We start from the raw sequence: 17899 nt of genomic DNA on the forward strand, positions 1-17899 counted from the left end.
AGTTGCCATTAATTATTAATTAACCCGCTCATTAGTTAATTATTGAGCTGTTAGTTGCTTTTCTAGCTCTTAATTGGACCTACAAGATAGTAATTAACAAAATAAACAAGAATAAACAAGCTAATTTAGGCAAACCCCGCTACTGGGTAAGCCAGCCTTGGTTTAACAGTTGAAAGAGCAATATAGGTAGGTAGGTAGGATTGAGCTTGGAAGGTAACATGTAAAAGCTCATTTTTACGCTACCATTTCATTCATGCCGCCGAAATTAGCCCGTGTCGCCATTTATTTTCTTCAAACGCATTAATTTTGACATCCTACGCGGTTTCTTATGCCAAAAAGATTCATGGGTTCCAAGCAAAATCTGGAATAGTATTAATATATAGTTAGTTAATTAAACAAGTAATATGATCCTTAGCCAATAAGAAGATTTTGTATTCTTCGTTAATAAGATATGTATTTCTAGGAATTTTGATCTGGCTCACGTAAAAAGTAATTAGATCCATACTTACAAGGAACCTTTGACGTGTGAGAAATATGATGGTAATATAAGCTTGAATCGATCTAAGTTTAGATTCCACACAATGCAGTTAATTATAAGTAATATGAAAATATCTCTTTCTAGAATATTAATTTTTATGGCTTGAGCAAATAGTAGGAGCTGCAATTTGACATATAATTAGCAGCTGCTATGCATTTTCCGCCGATTTTTTGTTCAAGTTTTGTCGCTTAGAAGCAACTTGAAGAAAAGAAAAAAGAAAAGGTCTGTGCTCTGTGGGGCCTTCGTATATTATATTCTTCCTCATCCCTCTTACATGCCTTGCCTCCCAAGTAGAACGAGCGAAATGAAACGATGCTTCCTGCGCTCTCTCTATATATAGACCCACTTCTCAATTCATTCTCCGTATCCTCATACATACTTAGAGTTCAAGATATAAAAAAACAACTAGAGCTAGATTTCTAAGATTTCCTAAGCCCCCAAGATGACTGTAAGATATATCTTTCTCTTGCTTTCTATATATATATATATCCTTCTCTTTACACTTGCATGATGTGTTCTTCCCTTTGTCTTGACAAATGCTATCTATATTCTTGTTACCTGTCCTTTTTCTAGCCAGCTAATAGTTGTGCTAGCCATTATAAAACGTACATGTTGTTCATCAAATAATTATTAGAATCGATCACACAACCGCATGCTACTCCTTTATTTGATAAGAGCAGTGTTATTAATCTAGCTCATATGGCTAAAATAAAAGGTAGATTCTGGCCTAGCTAGCATACAATATCGCCAGAAGGGTTAACTATATATCCATTTAGTGCTTCATCTATTATAGTATGAACTCCATTAAACTACTGTCGTTCTTCTTCTTGTCAATCAGAATTAAGTTGTGTTCATTTTGTAGCCAAAAAGTTGGCATTATATATAGTCGTATTTGGTTTTGATGCTGACCAAACTAAGCCTTTGTTTTCATGTTTCAGATCACAGAGATGCGAGTGCATATGGATTGTGCTGGCTGCGAGACCAAGATAAGGAAGGCTATTCGAAAGCTAGATGGTATTTTATGTTGCGTTCATTTCAAGTGTTTTGATTGTTTCTCGTGTGTGTATATATGACGTACTGATGGTTAAACATGGTTTTTGTTTGCTTCACAGGAGTGGATGATATCGATATAGACATGGCTATGCAGAAAGTAACAGTGATGGGATGGGCAGACCAGAGAAAGGTTCTTAAAGCAGTGAGGAAGACAGGGAGAAGAGCCGAGCTATGGCCATACCCTAACAATCCAGAATCCTACAACTTCAACCAGCAATACTATTATCAGAAGCAACATCATGAAACAAAAGTAGTTAATCACTATACAAAAATGCCTACCTCTTCGTACAACTACCACAAGCATGGCTACAATGACGAGGAGTTTGGTCGCTATCAAAAGCCACCTTATGCCACCATTTTTGATGAAGAGGCTAGTGCCATGTTCAGTGATGAAAATCCTCATGCTTGCTCCATCATGTAATGGCATGACTTGAACAATATCTTTGAATTTTCTTGTCATTTTTGTATAAAAGATGTATTTTAGCTGAGTTGAATGAAATATACAATAAAGTTAATTCCTTGATGTATTATACAGTATATTAAATTAAACGGGCTTAGTATTCATTCCACTGTTTACCTAGAGATGGATTATTGTGGATTGAAGTGTCTTTGCCATGGAAACATGCTAAGGATGCAATAGGGGTGGAGTTGTCTTTTTCATATGATGCATTTGATATTAAAAAATAATTGGAGATAAAATGATCAATTCAAATTTTATTAAGTATGGCAAAACTACCTGCTCCAAGCGCGCGGGGCATGACATAGCTACCAGACACCTGGTGCTGGGGCATGGCATGATTGTCATACCCCAAATACTCAGGTCAAACAGGGCAGTCAGACCCCAGTACTCGGGTTAATCATGACAGCCAGACTCAAGCCTTTGAGGTTGCTTTTGAGGTTTTATTTAAGCTACAAGTGTAAATGAATTGATTATAGATTAATTTTGCATTTTATTTTGCAATTTTGTGTATATTATTTTTTAAATAGAAAAATGGTTTAATTACACTTTTCTCTCGTTTAAATAATCTTCATATGCATTAAATTAGAAAGTAGGTAAATTCATATACTTACATTAGATTATATGCAAAACCATTTATTATTATTATTATTACTACTATTATTATTATCTGTTGTACAATATTTAGAAGAATAATTAAACTAGTGAGCATGTATTGTTTAATTTATCACAACATGATCATTTTAATTAAATTAGTTGTCCAAGTAAAAATTAGAAAACATACAAGTTTAGATTATAAACTTGTAATAATATATATCATAGCAAACATGTAATCAAAGACTAAAAAACATAAAGATACTAACATGTATACTAAAAATATATATGAAGTAGCACAAGAGATTTAATTACAATCCTAGCATATATATTAATTATATAAAATATTCATGTTTAAATTAAAAGAAAAAAATATATTTACTTGTTGAAACACTTTAAAAATAATGATATTTTTATTGTTTTCAAAGATTTTTTTTTTCCCCATAAAACTTTATTGTTTCTCACTTTGTGCAATTAGAATGTTTGGAGTAAGTCTCACAAGATTCCAACAATAACACCTTGTTTGGATGTATTTTTAAACATGGTCAACAAACCAAGAAAAAGAACTCAAGTATTTCTCAACAAAGATTAAACATAAACTCTAGATTATAAGAAAAACAAAGCTTAAAAATAGAGGAGAAAAACTAAAAATCTAAGGTTAGGAAGAGTTTGAAAATTATGAAAAAATAATGCACAAAAGTCTTCCTACAACCTTCTTTTAGATAGTGAGTTCTAGAATCAAAATTGATAAGAATTAATTATGATAAGTAACATAATAAATCCTTTTATTATCAACTTTGATTACCCGTTATAAAAACGGAATCAAACCTGTCAGTTTTGGTTTTAAAGAGCTGGAAAAATTGTTTAGGTTATGAAGAGTCAGTTCTAGAAATTTTTTTTGAAGAAGTTAATTAGATTTAATTCATTGGTTGGACAAAACAATGGCCTAGAAAAATAATTTTTATTGGATTAGATCCAAATCTAAAATTAAAAAATAAAATCTTTTGTAATCTAATAAACCCAAGCTCAAGCCTAAGGCATGAGTATGAGCCGAGTTAGGCTACGTGTATGCATTTAGATGAGGATTTAAGCCTAAAACTAACTTTGTTTAAATTTCTCCCTTCTAACAACTTTAGTGTCATTCGAAACCAATATAACTTTTCACATTTCCACTATATAACACAACAAGCAAAGTTTTTTTTTTTTACATTGGATAAAAGTTTTTAAAGAGATTTGAGTTTTAAAATATGTCAACAAGTGGTTATTTGAGATCAAATTTTTATAAAAACCATAATTTATTTAAATCATATTAATGTTTCATATTAAAAAGCTCATGTTAAATATTAGATTTCAATAAAGTTTTAAACTTTAAAAATAAATGGACCTCATTTTCAATTTGACAATAAATGTGCCATAACCATGTTTTAAACAAAATTTTCAACATTATTATTATTATTATTATTAAAAACTATTGGTTTTGTAAACATATAGGATGTATTATTTAAAGTTTTTAGTTGAGATATTTGAAAAATAATATATAAAATAGGGACTAAAATAAACTTTTATGGGTCGTCCCCTCTAGCCTTAGCATAGCTCCGATTCTAGTTGATAAATAGACTAACATATTGGTTTGTGCTCCGTATTAGGTCAATAATAATTTTTTATTTCAAATGTAAAAAAACATGAAGCGTGATTTTAAGTGTCTTAGATCTAGTTGCGGAGTCAAACTCAATAGCTTTGGGTTTGGAGCAGAGCCATATCCAATATCATTGGGTCTGGCTATTTTTGTTTGTCATCACACCAAAATAATACAAAAACATCAGAAAATATTAATTTGAATTAAAGAAAAAAAATCAATTTTTTTTAAAAGCATTTTTGAAACACAAAAACAAACATGCTTTAATAAAAAAATTCGACCCAACTTGAAATGACAAAAAATTATCATCACCCAACTTTTGTACAATATAAAAAAAGTCACATCAATTTATTTCTTCTTTACAGTATGAAAAAAAATCAATTAGAGAAAAGAAAAAAATTAAAGAGGAAAAAAATAAAATTGGAAATATCATAAAAGGAAAAAAATTAAAGGAAAAGAAATTAGTTGTCGGTGTATTGGGCGCTGCTCTGCTAAGCGCTATTCATGGTGCTACTGTAGAAAATATTTTATTTGAAAATGGTGATGGTGCAAATACATTTCATGCTTTTAACCCAACTCAAGCATTTTTACATTTGATAAAAAAAAATGTTATTGACCCACTGTAGAGCACGGGTTAATATGCTAGCTATTATATTATTATGTAACGGTTATTTTTTAAAACAATATATTGAGATAATATTTTTTTATTTTTTCAAATTGATTTTTTATATCAGCACTTCAAAAAATATAAAAAAATATTAATTTGAATTAAAGAAAAAAATAAAAAAATTTCAAATTCTTTATAAAGCATTTTTGAAAGGAAAAAGCAAGCATGCTTTATAAAGGAAATTCAAGCCAACCTCAAATGAAAAAACAATTATCATCACTCAACTTTTGTACAATATCAAAAAAGTCCCATCAATTTATTTCTTATTTACTGTATGAAAAAAATTAAAAAAAAAATTTAAAGAGGTAAAAAAAAAAATTGGAAATATCTGGCTGCCCAGCCGGATCCAATAGTGTTGGGTCTGGCAGCCAAGCCAGACGCAACAATATTTTTTGACTAATAAACAGAAAAGACAACGCCCCCATGTGCTACAGTGTTGTCATAGTGCAAACACTCTATATTTATAGTGTGGTCCACAGTGCAATAAGTCTATGTCCACAGTACTATTTTTTAAATATTGTTTTTTAAAAATATATTGAGATATTATTTTTTTATTTTTTAAAATTTATTTTTCATATCATCACATCAAAATAATAAAAAAACATCAAAAAATATTAATTTGAAGTAAAGAAAAAAGTAAAACATTTCAATTTTTTTAAAAGTATTTTTGAAACGCAAAAATAAACGTGCTTTAATAAATAAATTCAACATAACCTGAAATGAAAAAACAATTTATCATCACCCAACTTTTGTACAATATAAAAAAAGTCACATCAATTTATTTCGACAGTATGAAAAAAAAATCAATTAGAGAAAAGAAAAAAAATTAAAGAGGAAAAAAAATATAATTGAAAACATCTTAAAAGAAAAAAAATAAAGAGTAAGAAATTAGTTACCGGTATATTGGGCACTGCTCTACTATTCACTATTCATGGTGCTACTGTAGAAAATATTTTATTTGATGATGGTGATGGTGCAAATACATTCCATGTTTTTAACCCAACTCAAGCATTTTTACATTTGAGAAAAAAAATGTTATTGACCTGCTGCGGAGCGCGGACTTATATGCTAGCTATTATATTATTACGTAACGGTTATTATTTAAAATATATATTTTTAAAAAAAAATATTGAGATAATATTTCTTTATTTTTTCAAATTGATTTTTATATCAGCACTTAAAAAACATAAATAAAATATTAGTTTGAATTAAAGAAAAAATAAAAAAATTTCAAATTCTTTTTAAAGCAATTTTGAAAGGCAAAAACAAACTTGTTTTAAAAAAGAAATTCAAGCTAACCTCAAATGAAAAAAAAATTATTATCACTAAACTTTTGTACAATATAAAAAAAAAGTTCATCAATTTATTTCTTCTTCACTGTATGAAAAAAAAATTAAATAAGAGAAAAAAAATCTAAAGAGGCAAAAAAAAAATTGGAAATATCTGGCTACTCAGCCGGACGCAATAGCAAGCCAGACCCAAGATCGATGGGTCTGGCTGCGAGCCAGACCTAATAACGATGAGTTTGGTGGCCAAACACGCGAGCATTTTTTGACTAATAAACATAAAAGACAACTCCCCCATGTGCTACAGTGTTGTCCATAGTGTAAACACTCTGTATCTACAGTGTGGTCCACAATGCAATTAGTCTATGTCCACAATACTATTTTTTTAAATATTTTTTTTAAAAAATATATTGAGATATTATTTTTTATTTTTTAAAATTTATTTTTTATACCATCTCATCAAAATAATACAAAAACATCAAAAAATATTAATTTGAAGTAAAGAAAAAAGTAAAAAAAAATTCAATTTTTTTTAAAAGTATTTTTGAAATGCAAAAACAAACATGCTTTAATAAATAAATTCAACTTAACCTGAAATGAAAAAAAAAATTATAATCACCCAACTTTTGTACAATATAAAAAAAGTCGCATCAATTTATTTCTTCTTTACAATATGAAAAAAAATTCAATGAGAGAAAATAAAAAGAAGTTAAAAAGAAAAAAAATATAAAATTGAAAATATCTTAAAAGAAAAACAATTAAAGGGAAAGAAATTAGTTACCGGTGTATTGGGCGTTGTTATGCTATGCTATGCGCTATTCATGGTGCTATTGTATAAAATACTTTATTCGAAGATGATGATAATGTAAACATATTCCTTGCTTTTAACCCAACTCAAGCATTTTTACATTTAAAAAAAAAAGTATTATTGCCCCGCTGCGGAGTGCGGGCCAATATGCTAGTTATTATATTATCATCACCTAACTTTTGTACAATGTAAAAAAGTCTCATCAATTTATTTTTTCTTTACCGTGTAAAAAAAATTTAAATAAGAGAGAAGAAAAAATCTAAAGAGGAAAAAAAAATAAAAAATATCTAGGGGATCAATCAGACCTAATAGCATTGGGTCTGGCGGCCAAGCCAAACCAATCAACACTTTTTGACTAATAAACAAAATAGACGACTCCCCAGGTACTATAGTATTGTCCATAGTGTAAATACTCTATGTCTATAGTATAATGAGTTGATATCCTCAACACCTACATAATGTTTTTCCACGTCTTTTAAAGTATATAGAATAATTTGTTATTTATATCATCATATAATAAAAAAAACATAATTTACTAGTTTTATATTCGATAGTTTTTTTCATCAAGCAACCTCATACTCAAGGTTTTTTTTCTTCTTTTTTTAATGCAATTTAAGACAGCTACCCTATAATACAATGGAAAAAGGTTGAATTTCCAGAGGAGTCTGTTTGAATAATACATATATTTTGCTTCCATTCTGAAATATCTCACGTGGTACTAAAATTAGCAAAAGATAATTGTTCTTTGTTCTACGTTGAAATGACTCATTATAAATAAATCAGTTAAAATGAAAAATATTTTTTTCTTAAAAAAATGGAAAAGAAATCTGTGGAAATGATTCCAACAGGAAAAAGAATAAAAAACATAAACAATCACCAAAATTAATAAGTATTAATAATTAGGCATACTAAATGGATTCATACCTTATAAAAAATTAATTTAAAAACGTAGAGTTCATATTCTAATAATAATAAAATATTGACTTGATTAAATTCAATTAACTGAATTAAATTAATCAAATCTAGTTGTATTTATATCAAAAAATAAAATAATAAAATATTATTTTTAGAGAATATTTTTAAAGAATATTTGAGAGTGCAGTAACTATTATTTTTTAAATTGTTTTTTGATCTGTATCAAAATAATATTTTATTTTTATTTTTTTAAAATTATTTTTGACATTGATTAATTAAAAAAATTAAAAATTATAAAAAATAACAAAAAATAATTTTTTAAAAAACTTTATTTAAAATAATTTTAAACAGTCCCTTAATAAAACTAGATAATTCGAGTTGATTAGATGAATCAATAATCTATATTATTTTTGTTTTTTTACAAATCTGTATCTACCTGACCATCAAGTCATACAATTGGCAGAACCCCATTGGCTAGAACAAATAATAAACATCTTTGACTCACACTAATTTATTCTTGTTGTTTGGGCCTAATAGTTACAAAAGAAGCAATCTAATCTCAACTCAGACATGGGCATCCATCCAAACGTATGGGCCTGGCGATACCATCACCATCATGATGTTGAAGATAATGGCAGCGGAACATTCGGAACCGGGAATTTTGGAAAATTTCGGCCACGTTTCTCTCTCTGTTTTGCTGAGCTGATAGGGCGTGCCGTAAAGGTGGGAATATATACATATAAAGAAGCAAGGGCATTGCAGATGGCAACAGCTTCTTCGGCATCGTTATTCCAAGCTGCTCGATATGGATATTCTCCTTCTCCAAGATTTAGTAATAATTGTCATTATAGTGTAAGAAATGGAGGTGTAGCTGTAGGTGTAGGTTCTTCTTCTTCCGCTTCTTCTCCTTCTTCTTCCGCCCACCACGGATTCAACTTCTCTTCTTCTGGTTGGTATTTCTTTCTTCCTTTCTAACAATTCTTCTTTTTATTTCTGAATTCCAGCAGCCATTATTATTATTATTATTATTATTATTATTATTATTATTATTATTATTAAAATTGTAATTATTAATTAACCTCAATTGGGTATTTGTGAAGGTTTGGATAATTGCGAGATTGAGTTGATTTAGGCTTTTGCTATAGGATTGTGGGATACTGCTCTTATGCTCCTCCCTCCCTCTTTTATGTTGAAAGTAATCACTGGATTTTTGTTTTGTTTTGTTTTCTCTTTTTGACTTTTTGGGTATCGATTTTGCTTGTAATTAGCCTCATCTAGCTTCATGCCAGGATTATTATTATTATTTTTCCTGCAAGTGTTCTTGCGCTAGCGTTATAAATACTGCACAAAAATGGAATGGTGGGGGGAGATGTAGAGAAGGTACAGACTTGGAGAGAAAAGCTGCCAGGGACCAAATTCCATTGTTAGGAGAGACAAATATCGCCCACAAACAGCTTTTTGTTTCGTCTTAAGTATTACATACCTTCCATCTACACTGAACTAGTTTATCAAAGTGTGTTGAGCGGTCCCCTATTGAATTTGAAAATAAATTACATAGCAACTCTACTGTAGAGAGGACAGTCACAGAAAAGATTTAAAAGAGTCAAACTTAGGTGTGGGTGTTTGATCTAGGCATGCTGTCCCATCCAAAATAAATCCCATTGGTCTTAAATGTCTTGGTAACATCACCAGATTCGACCTCTCAATAGCTCAGCATACTGTCGTCTCAAGAGAAATCTACCAGCTGTAATTTAGGTATCCTAAGCACAAGCTCAGGATACGGGATTATTATGTCCTTCTGGAAAAATTATGCATGATTAACTTCCAAAAACAATTTTGTTTTTCATAATAAGCGATCACACATTATATTGGCAATTTATAAAAAGCTGCTATTATTTTTCCAAGCCTCTGTTTGTTGAAACGTTGTTGAATATCTCTGTTAGTATAACCTGGCCTGCTTAACTTATCTCTTGCTTGCACAAACAGGTTTGTTGCGTCTGCGTGCATTTTCTTTGTGTGTGTGTGTGTGTGTAATAAGCAAATATGCTCTGGTTTTCTTCTGTTTTTTTTTTGCAATTCTATATGCAAGATTATATGTATTCATGTATGTTCAACTGTCCTTGAGGATATTAGATAATCTTTTGCAGGTGTAAATAATAACTGGAAACCCCAAGGCATTAAATCTCAAGCTACGAATACTGCCACTAAAGGAAGATTTTCATCATCCAGCGGCGCAATGAATGGGAAAAGTGAACCTGATCATCTTCTTGTTCTCGTACATGGCATTTTGGCTAGGTATATGTTGACCAAACACAGTTCACCAAGTAAATATACCCAGTCACTATAATTTAGTGGTAACATTTCTTTTTGGCTTTTAATTCTCAACAAGTACTAAATTGATATCATTCACAAATGCAGTCCAAGTGACTGGACATACGTGGAAGCAGAGTTAAAAAGGCGTTTGGGAAAAAACTTTCTAATTTATGGTATGTTCATCCCTTATTCTGGTGATCTCTTCTTTCTTACATGCCTAACCATTGTGTATTTCGATATTGTTTTTGGAAGTTGATAAATGGTATAGAAAATAATCAGAAAGATGAAGAAAATTTCGAGCATCCACAAACACCAAAATAGGGGATGATAGATTGAAATGTTTTTGTCACCAAAGTAGAGTGGCTATGACTCCGTGTTGAAGTACTTGATGTCTGTTCAGTTATCAGAGGCATGTGGTCAGAGTTTTCTGCAAATCTGATATCTTATTTTTTCAACTAATGACTTTTGTTTTTATATGAATACTGTTATCAAATCTGTATTTATTATACAATTAGTCAGAGATAGGCCGGGAATCTGGTCAGTTGAAATTTATTGTTTTTTTGTCTTTCTGCAGCAAGTTCGTGTAACACCTACACTAAAACATTCTCTGGGATTGATGGAGCAGGAAAGCGACTTGCAGATGAAGTGAGTACTGACATCGTTGCAAAATATATTTATTTAGTTTTCACTTATGGTAGTTTCGAGTAGGTTCTTGGCTTGTTGGGAATGGAGGTGCTGCATATTCAATGATTTTCCTCATTATCAATTTTATGAACAGGTTATGCGAGTTGTACAGAAGAGAGAGAGCCTGAAAAGGATTTCCTTTTTAGCCCATTCTCTAGGTGGCTTGTTTGCAAGACATGCTATTTCTGTGCTTTATTCAGAAATTGCTGTAAATACTGGCCAATCCATTGATGTGGCTGCTGATACTTCGCTGCCTAATTCAAATACAACTTGTTCCTCAAGACGAGGTATGATTGCCGGGTTGGAACCAATTAATTTTATTACCCTGGCAACTCCACATCTTGGGGTGAGAGGCAGAAAGCAGGTTTGTTCTGGACACTGGTTCTTAATATGTAGTTGTAGTACCATGTAGTGATCATGCAATATTGACGAATCTGGGCTCCATTGCATCACCTATTACCTTAAGCTCTTTTTTTTTCTTTCAAGTTATCTTACATTATCCTATGAATGATCTCTTGATAAACATAAATCTAAATGTTCTTTTTTGGTTGTTTGCAACACTATGGTTTGGATGTTTATTGGTTGTTTGCATCAGTGTCAGTCATTTGCAGTACAGTTTAGGATTAAAAACAATGCAACGTAAGCTGAACTTAAATAATTTTCTTTACTGTCAATAATCTTTTATTATCTTCTTTGAATATGTTAATTTTAATTCTCATACAGAATGGACAGCTATTATCTGTATGTTATAATTTTTTTCCTCACATAATTGGTATTTTGCTTAGCATTCACAAAGTGCAGTTCGTTTAGCTATTTTTGTTTTCTTTTCAGCTTCCATTTCTCTTGGGTATTCCCATCTTAGAGAAACTTGCTCTTCCAATAGCTCCTATTATTGTGGGTAGAACTGGCAGTCAACTGTTTCTCACTGATGGTAAACCTAACAAACCATCTCTTCTTCTGAGAATGACATCAGACTCTGAAGATGGGAAGTTTTTGTAAGTAGAAAAATGCCATTGTGATTGGAGACAACAATTCCTTTTTCTGCCAGCGTAACCTAATGGTTCTTAAATGTTTCTTGCTTTTTTCTCTCCAGATCTGCTCTTGGTGCATTTAGATGTCGTATTCTTTATGCAAATGTATCTTATGATCGTATCCTACTACATATCATCTTCTATTTTGCACATTTAGCTGTCTTATTTCTCGGCATTTGCTCAGATCCTTGACATTAACTAGATATGGTTGGTTGGCGTACATCCTCCATAAGGAGAGAGATGGAACTTGTCACGGTGAGTTGATAGTTCTTATTTACTTTGTTTGACACAACTATTGTTAACAATCTTTGACCGCATAATTGAAGAGACCATTCAAGTTAAAACATAATAAATAAATTAAATGCTGTTATCTATGAGTTGCTTTATCATTATGAGTGCAAGCATAATAAGTAAGGCCGAGTGTCCTTGTAGAAATTGGAGTGAGTTTGTGTCCTTCATATTCATTTTTCAAGAAGAAATGCTGATGTTGATTATTCTCGGTATTTTATAAATGAGACTTTGATAGATGATATTTTCCTTTTCTCATTATGTTTCCTCTTTACTTCAAATCTGTTATCTGTTTTTATGAATCAGTTAACTTGATTTCATAGTTAAAATCATCATGATATTAGATAAATGGTTCCTGCATTTTGTTCATTTTCTTTTTATGAGAAATTATCAACTTTTTCACTGAGATATTTTACAAGTCTTGGGATAAAACCGTATGTCAGGAAAATCATAATAGGCAAGTAGGGATTCTACAACAGCCATGTCTAGCTAGAGTTACTACCTTTGTGGAATTAGCGGTGCAGTATAGAATTCAAACATTGCTGCAAAGAACTAGAATTGGGTATGGATAACTTTCTCTTGGACTCGTCCAATTAAAGCAACATTTCTAGGAAATTTGAGGTCAAGATTACTTTGAAATGTATTCTTTTAGCATAACTCTTCTAATATGACCTCTGAAGACTTGAGTGGAAATAAGATGCAGGGAGGCTTTGGTTCTGTTCAATAAATATGTAAATTGATCATTAAGGTTGCATTAAGGTTGGAAGGGAAGTATTTGAGAGTTTGTTTTCAAGGGAAGTTCTTTCGTAAGTGAAATATTGAGTGCTTCAGGATCTGGCTACTCTTGAGTAGTAAATATGTAAAAAAAATAGGGTGCAAATTAGGTAGCAGTGGCCTCGGATTCTTAGTGCTATGTCCTGGAAATATTTTTTTTCCTCGTGAATTCTGAGTGCTTGAGGATCAGAAGTGCGAACATGTGAAAAATCTTTTGGAAGTCTAAGAAAAGGAATTAATCTAAATGTAAGAAACTGTCTTGCTTCTTGGAAATCACTAATTCCAAATGCTACATGTTATTGTAGCTTTCAAGCTAGAAAGAGCAGCAATGGATAATTATTTGGATAAACAAATGCGGTGGAAATATCAGTGTTAAGATAGATTTCTAATGTTTCTGCATCGTTTTGACATTTCTAAATTGACAGCCCCCTATGCGATCTTTGGATGGTTACAAGCACGTTGTAGATGTTGAATATTGTCCCCCAGTTTCTTCTGACGGCCCCCATTTTCCTCCAGAAGCTGCCAAAGCAAAGGAGGCAGCACAGAACGAGCCCAGCATGAAAAATACAGCAGAGTACCATGAACTCATGGAAGGTAAAACAATACGTGGCATTTAAGAGTTCCCCCCCATATTGAACGCCCCCCATTCAATATCTTTGAATTATCTGTTCATTGTCCCATGACAAGAGTAATGATTGCTTTCAGTATGTTAACAGAGGAAATGATAAGTGGCTTGCAGAGGTTGGGATGGAAAAAAGTTGATGTCAGCTTTCACTCAGCATTCTGGCCCTTCTTTGCTCATAACAACATACATGTACTGACGCCATTTTTATTTTGGGTTATGATAACTTTACTTTGCTGATTCACTTCTTGATTTAACTTTTTTTTTTTCACATTTCAGGTGAAAAATGAATGGTTTCATAATGCTGGCACTGGGGTGATCTCTCATGTTGCAGACAGCCTAAAGCAACAAGAATCCGCCATGTATATTGCTGCTAGCTTGTAGCTCTCAAGTACTACAAGGTAGGGCACTTGTTCAAAGATGTAAAATAATTGAATTGATGATGAAATATAAAAAAACTGCTTCTCCATAATTTATTTATGCTTTTATTCTGTCTAATTCAATAATTTTTTGTCCATAGCTTGCTGCTAAACCTTTATCAAAGCCTAGAATAATTGCTTCAAAGTTGGGTTGTTATAGATAAAAATTCATATAAATTACTAATGAGATATTTTCTAAATCTTTTTAGGTTTAGATGAATTGCTATGTCTTTAGATGTTAACTTTTTTTTTCATTTTGTGGCCTTTAGGTGTTTTATAATGTTGTTTACTGTGTACTATTTAAAAAATAAAAGGTATAATATTCTATTTATAGAAAAACCTGAACACCTTATAAATAGTTAAATATCAATTTGCTACTAGAATATTACATACATTATTTCAGGGTAATTTTAGAAATTTATTCAATCAAGTTCTTATTTGATTTTTCCAGGTTTAAAATTCTAATTCTATATATAAATTACATTTTAATAATTAATTTTTAAAATTTATTTACAATCAAGTCACACTTTATTAATTATTTTAGTTTAATTTCTGACCAATGGTTCTTATGTGTGTAATTTAAAATGTTTTCTAATAAATTGATTTAAATATAAATCACAATCCTAAATAAAGTATAATTAAATAAATTAAATTATTATTAACTCAATAATTAATTAATTTATATTTAAATATCAAATGTAATATCTAATAACATGATGCTTAAATATTAAAAAAAATCAAAAGTAAATGGAATTAAAGGTGAAAATCAAAAGTAAATGGAATTAAAGGTGATAAGCGCTTAAGCATGCATAAGGTTGAAACGATTAAGAAATTACCATTATATTTGAATTTTATAACTTTATCATCAAATTAAAAGAAAATTAATAAAACCCTAACAGATAAATTAAAAAAAATAAAAAAACTACCCATGCTAGAACGAACTCCAATAAATAATGCTATTAACATGTACACCTGTCCTTGGAAAAAGCTTTATCTCGCTAAAAGAAATCTCAGCAAGAACTTTCCAAGATCCATTTACAGACGAATAGATCTCAAATTCATATCTTTCAAGATCAGATGCAAAATCACAAACCAACTTGTATTCAACAACAAAGTTTATTAGTGAAGGATCAAAGGCGAGCACAACGATGGATGTGGTGTGCATGGCAACAAAAGAACAATCCAATCATCGCCCAATTTCCTAGATTGATGAGACACCTGCTGCTTCCTATACTTAAAAAGCTTCTTCTAGACGCATAGAAATTGACATTAGTGATGGGTAGAACACTGCGTGATTGATATGATCTTCATCAACGCAGAGGAAAAAACAATAAAAATGCTCGCAACTGTTCCTTTTCCACTGCAGTCTAGGCTTGTGCTTCTCTAGTAAAAAGATGTATTCTATTCTATTCTATTCTCGTGATCGCTCCACCATCCAATTTAACAATCCCAGCTCTATTTAGTAATACAAGGGTGTGCCATAAAAATAACGTATAATCTAAGGGGTGTAATTTAAAATTTTTTATTTTTTTTTCTTGAAAATGATTTTTTATATATATTTTTGAATTATTTTGATGTGATAATAAAAAAATAAATTTTAAAAATTAAAAAAATATTATTTTAATATATTTCTAAACAAAAAAAATATCTGTAATTATTGTAAATATTAATTTATTAAGCATAATTTCATTGTAAATGGAGTGAGTACATCAAGAAAACCAAAACTCCATTTCAACTTTTCTAAGAGCGTGTTTGGCAGTGTGGTTGTGGGTGCTTTTCAAATAACTTTTCGTGTCAAAATACATGCCAATGATGTTTTTTCATTTTTTAAAAATTATTTTTGATATCAGCACATCAAAACGATTCAAAACGTACAAACCATATTAAATTTTAACAAAAAAAAATTTAATTTTTTTAGGAACGCGAATTGAACCGCGTTCCAAACGCTTCCTAAATCTAAACCTAAAACCCACCGAATCAATAATTCAAACACAACAAACAAATCCCAAATCAAAAAATTTGCTTAAATGCCCAACGGCTCAAATTCTTCGGCTATACACCGGGTATTGTCAGTAAATAAGCATTCTGCTTGTTTTCCTCCTTTCTCCTTTGTCCACTACCCTTTCTTTTACCTCCAATTCTCGCAATTCCAATTCCAGTTCTAGGAATCTCAATTCCAATTCCTATGGAATCATTTTACGAATCATTTACCATTTTCTCTCCTCCTAAGAAATTGCCACTTCACTCTCACCACGCTTGATTTCCAAGAAATGGAAGAGAATCCAATTGTGAGAACCAGATTCTGAGGTGACCCATGATGATAAAGAGCACGAACTTGCAAATTAACTTAGTTTTAAGAAAAGAAGAAGGGCTTGGAACACCACAAATCATTGTATTGAGGGAAATGAGATGATAGTATGCCTGGTGGGGATTGAAAAAAGAAGCCTGATATTCGCCAGGTCTAAGATTTGCTCCTCTATGATCATGAGCTTGAATCCCTTTAAGGTCACTGGAGACTTACATGATCGTTAACTTTAAGATCTGTGGGATTAGTTAAAGTACGTGCAAGTTAACTCAGACACCCATATTAATAATAATAATAATAATAATAATAATAATAAACCTGATCACAAAGAAATTTAACTGGTTGTAGAAAAAAAAAGGAGTTGAAACATGAAGCTTCCACTCCCATTTAACAAAATAAAAACCCAGAAAAAAAGGAGAGAATTTCTATCAAACAAGCACAAAAGTAGAAAGAACAAAATTATATATGAGAAGAAATCTAAGTTGAAAATTCGATCCATTTTGGATGAATTGATGTGTAATTTGTGTGTTTTTGTTATGTTATGTATAAGGATATATTTGGTTTTTTTTTTTATCTAATTTTAAAATTATATTAATCTAAAATGTAATTTATAAAAATACAGAGAATAGAAATCCTGAGAGGCTTGGAATAACATACCTTGTATGATTATTATTTCATTTGCAATTATATATTTTAAGACTATTCAGGCCACTTGGTATTTCATATGTAGTATTTGGTATGAATTACAATATTCAATCCTAAAAATAAATATTATCTCAAAGTAATAGTTCAATTATTGATCTTCTTGATTTTGAAAATGAACCCTCAATCTTTAATTTTCGGTACTTGATAAATTTTATTTGATTGAATTGATTCATTTGATTGTTCATTAATGCAACTATTTTTTTATGATTTTTTATTCATATTATTATGATTATGATTTTGACTTTGACTTTGACTTTTTTCTTATATTATCATAAATTTATTATCTTTCAATTTTTTTTCTATAATATCATTTATGTATTATGATAATTTTCTCCTTTTTTTCCCACTCTTTTTCTATTTTTTGTCTCAATATTTCTAGGATAAGTTAAGGAAGTAATATTTTTAAGAAAACTTTTATAACACCATATATATAATTTTTAATGCGATTTCATATTTCCTACTTGTGAGAAACAATTGCTGCAATTTTGTTTTCATAAATTGTATCACTCCAAGTATATTATACACGCATATCAACATGCAAAAGATTTTTCATTTAAGTAAATGAGTTCATCAGAGTTTTTCATATCCGTAAGCCTTTTCTAAACTTTTAACAAGGGATTGTAATAATTTTTCAAAATTATTAGGGGCTAGAATGAATATTAGTGAAAATTTTATTTTTAAATGAGTTGGGTACGATGAATAGCTTCAACCCTCTGAAGATCTGCATCGTGCGCTTATTAATTAATTCACACTTTCGACCTCAATTTCTAGCTGTAAACATTCCTGATTCCTTGAGCAATAGAC

At 30.5% G+C, this 17899-nt stretch overlaps 2 protein-coding genes across 4 annotated transcripts; both read left to right on the forward strand.

Moving 5' to 3' along the window:
• Positions 1–822: 822 nt before the first annotated feature.
• LOC7472313 (heavy metal-associated isoprenylated plant protein 28) lies at positions 823–2155 on the forward strand. Its single transcript, XM_002317390.4, has 3 exons — positions 823–986; positions 1477–1552; positions 1651–2155. Exons 1-3 carry the CDS (start codon positions 981–983, stop codon positions 2010–2012), a joined length of 444 nt encoding a protein of 147 aa, XP_002317426.2. The 5' UTR covers positions 823–980; the 3' UTR covers positions 2013–2155.
• Positions 2156–8499: 6344 nt separating this feature from the next.
• Positions 8500–14138, forward strand: LOC7472312 (putative lipase C4A8.10). Of its 3 annotated transcripts, XM_006377487.3 has the most exons (12): positions 8754–8903; positions 9055–9149; positions 10102–10249; positions 10373–10440; positions 10842–10912; positions 11046–11315; positions 11783–11946; positions 12045–12100; positions 12185–12237; positions 13470–13638; positions 13761–13858; positions 13946–14138. In XM_006377487.3, exons 3-12 carry the CDS (start codon positions 10191–10193, stop codon positions 14048–14050), a joined length of 1113 nt encoding a protein of 370 aa, XP_006377549.2. In that variant the 5' UTR covers positions 8754–8903; positions 9055–9149; positions 10102–10190; the 3' UTR covers positions 14051–14138. The 3 variants fall into 3 exon arrangements, 2 of the variants coding, with proteins under 2 accessions (XP_002317425.2, XP_006377549.2); XR_008056858.1 differs by lacking the exon at positions 9055–9149 and having other exon boundaries at positions 8500–8903; positions 13750–13858; positions 13946–14069; XM_002317389.4 differs by lacking the exon at positions 9055–9149 and having other exon boundaries at positions 8500–8903.
• The last annotated feature ends 3761 nt before the right edge of the window (positions 14139–17899 follow it).

This window comes from Populus trichocarpa, chromosome 11, assembly GCF_000002775.5.
Source record: "Populus trichocarpa isolate Nisqually-1 chromosome 11, P.trichocarpa_v4.1, whole genome shotgun sequence".
Taxonomy (NCBI): Eukaryota; Viridiplantae; Streptophyta; class Magnoliopsida; order Malpighiales; family Salicaceae; genus Populus; species Populus trichocarpa.

What these genes read in the sequence shown, in the direction of transcription:
- LOC7472313 (XM_002317390.4), top strand. An exon ending in GGCTATTCGAAAGCTAGATG is followed by an intron (nt 1,553 to 1,650) that starts GTATTTTATGTT and finishes TTTGCTTCACAG; the next exon opens with GAGTGGATGATATCGATATA.
- LOC7472312 (XM_002317389.4), top strand. Translation starts at nt 8,525, where the DNA reads ATGGGCATCCATCCAAACGTATGGGCCTGGCGATACCATCACCATCAT. An exon ending in GAGAGATGGAACTTGTCACG is followed by an intron (nt 12,238 to 13,469) that starts GTGAGTTGATAG and finishes CTAAATTGACAG; the next exon opens with CCCCCTATGCGATCTTTGGA. An exon ending in TTGCTCATAACAACATACAT is followed by an intron (nt 13,859 to 13,945) that starts GTACTGACGCCA and finishes TTCACATTTCAG; the next exon opens with GTGAAAAATGAATGGTTTCA.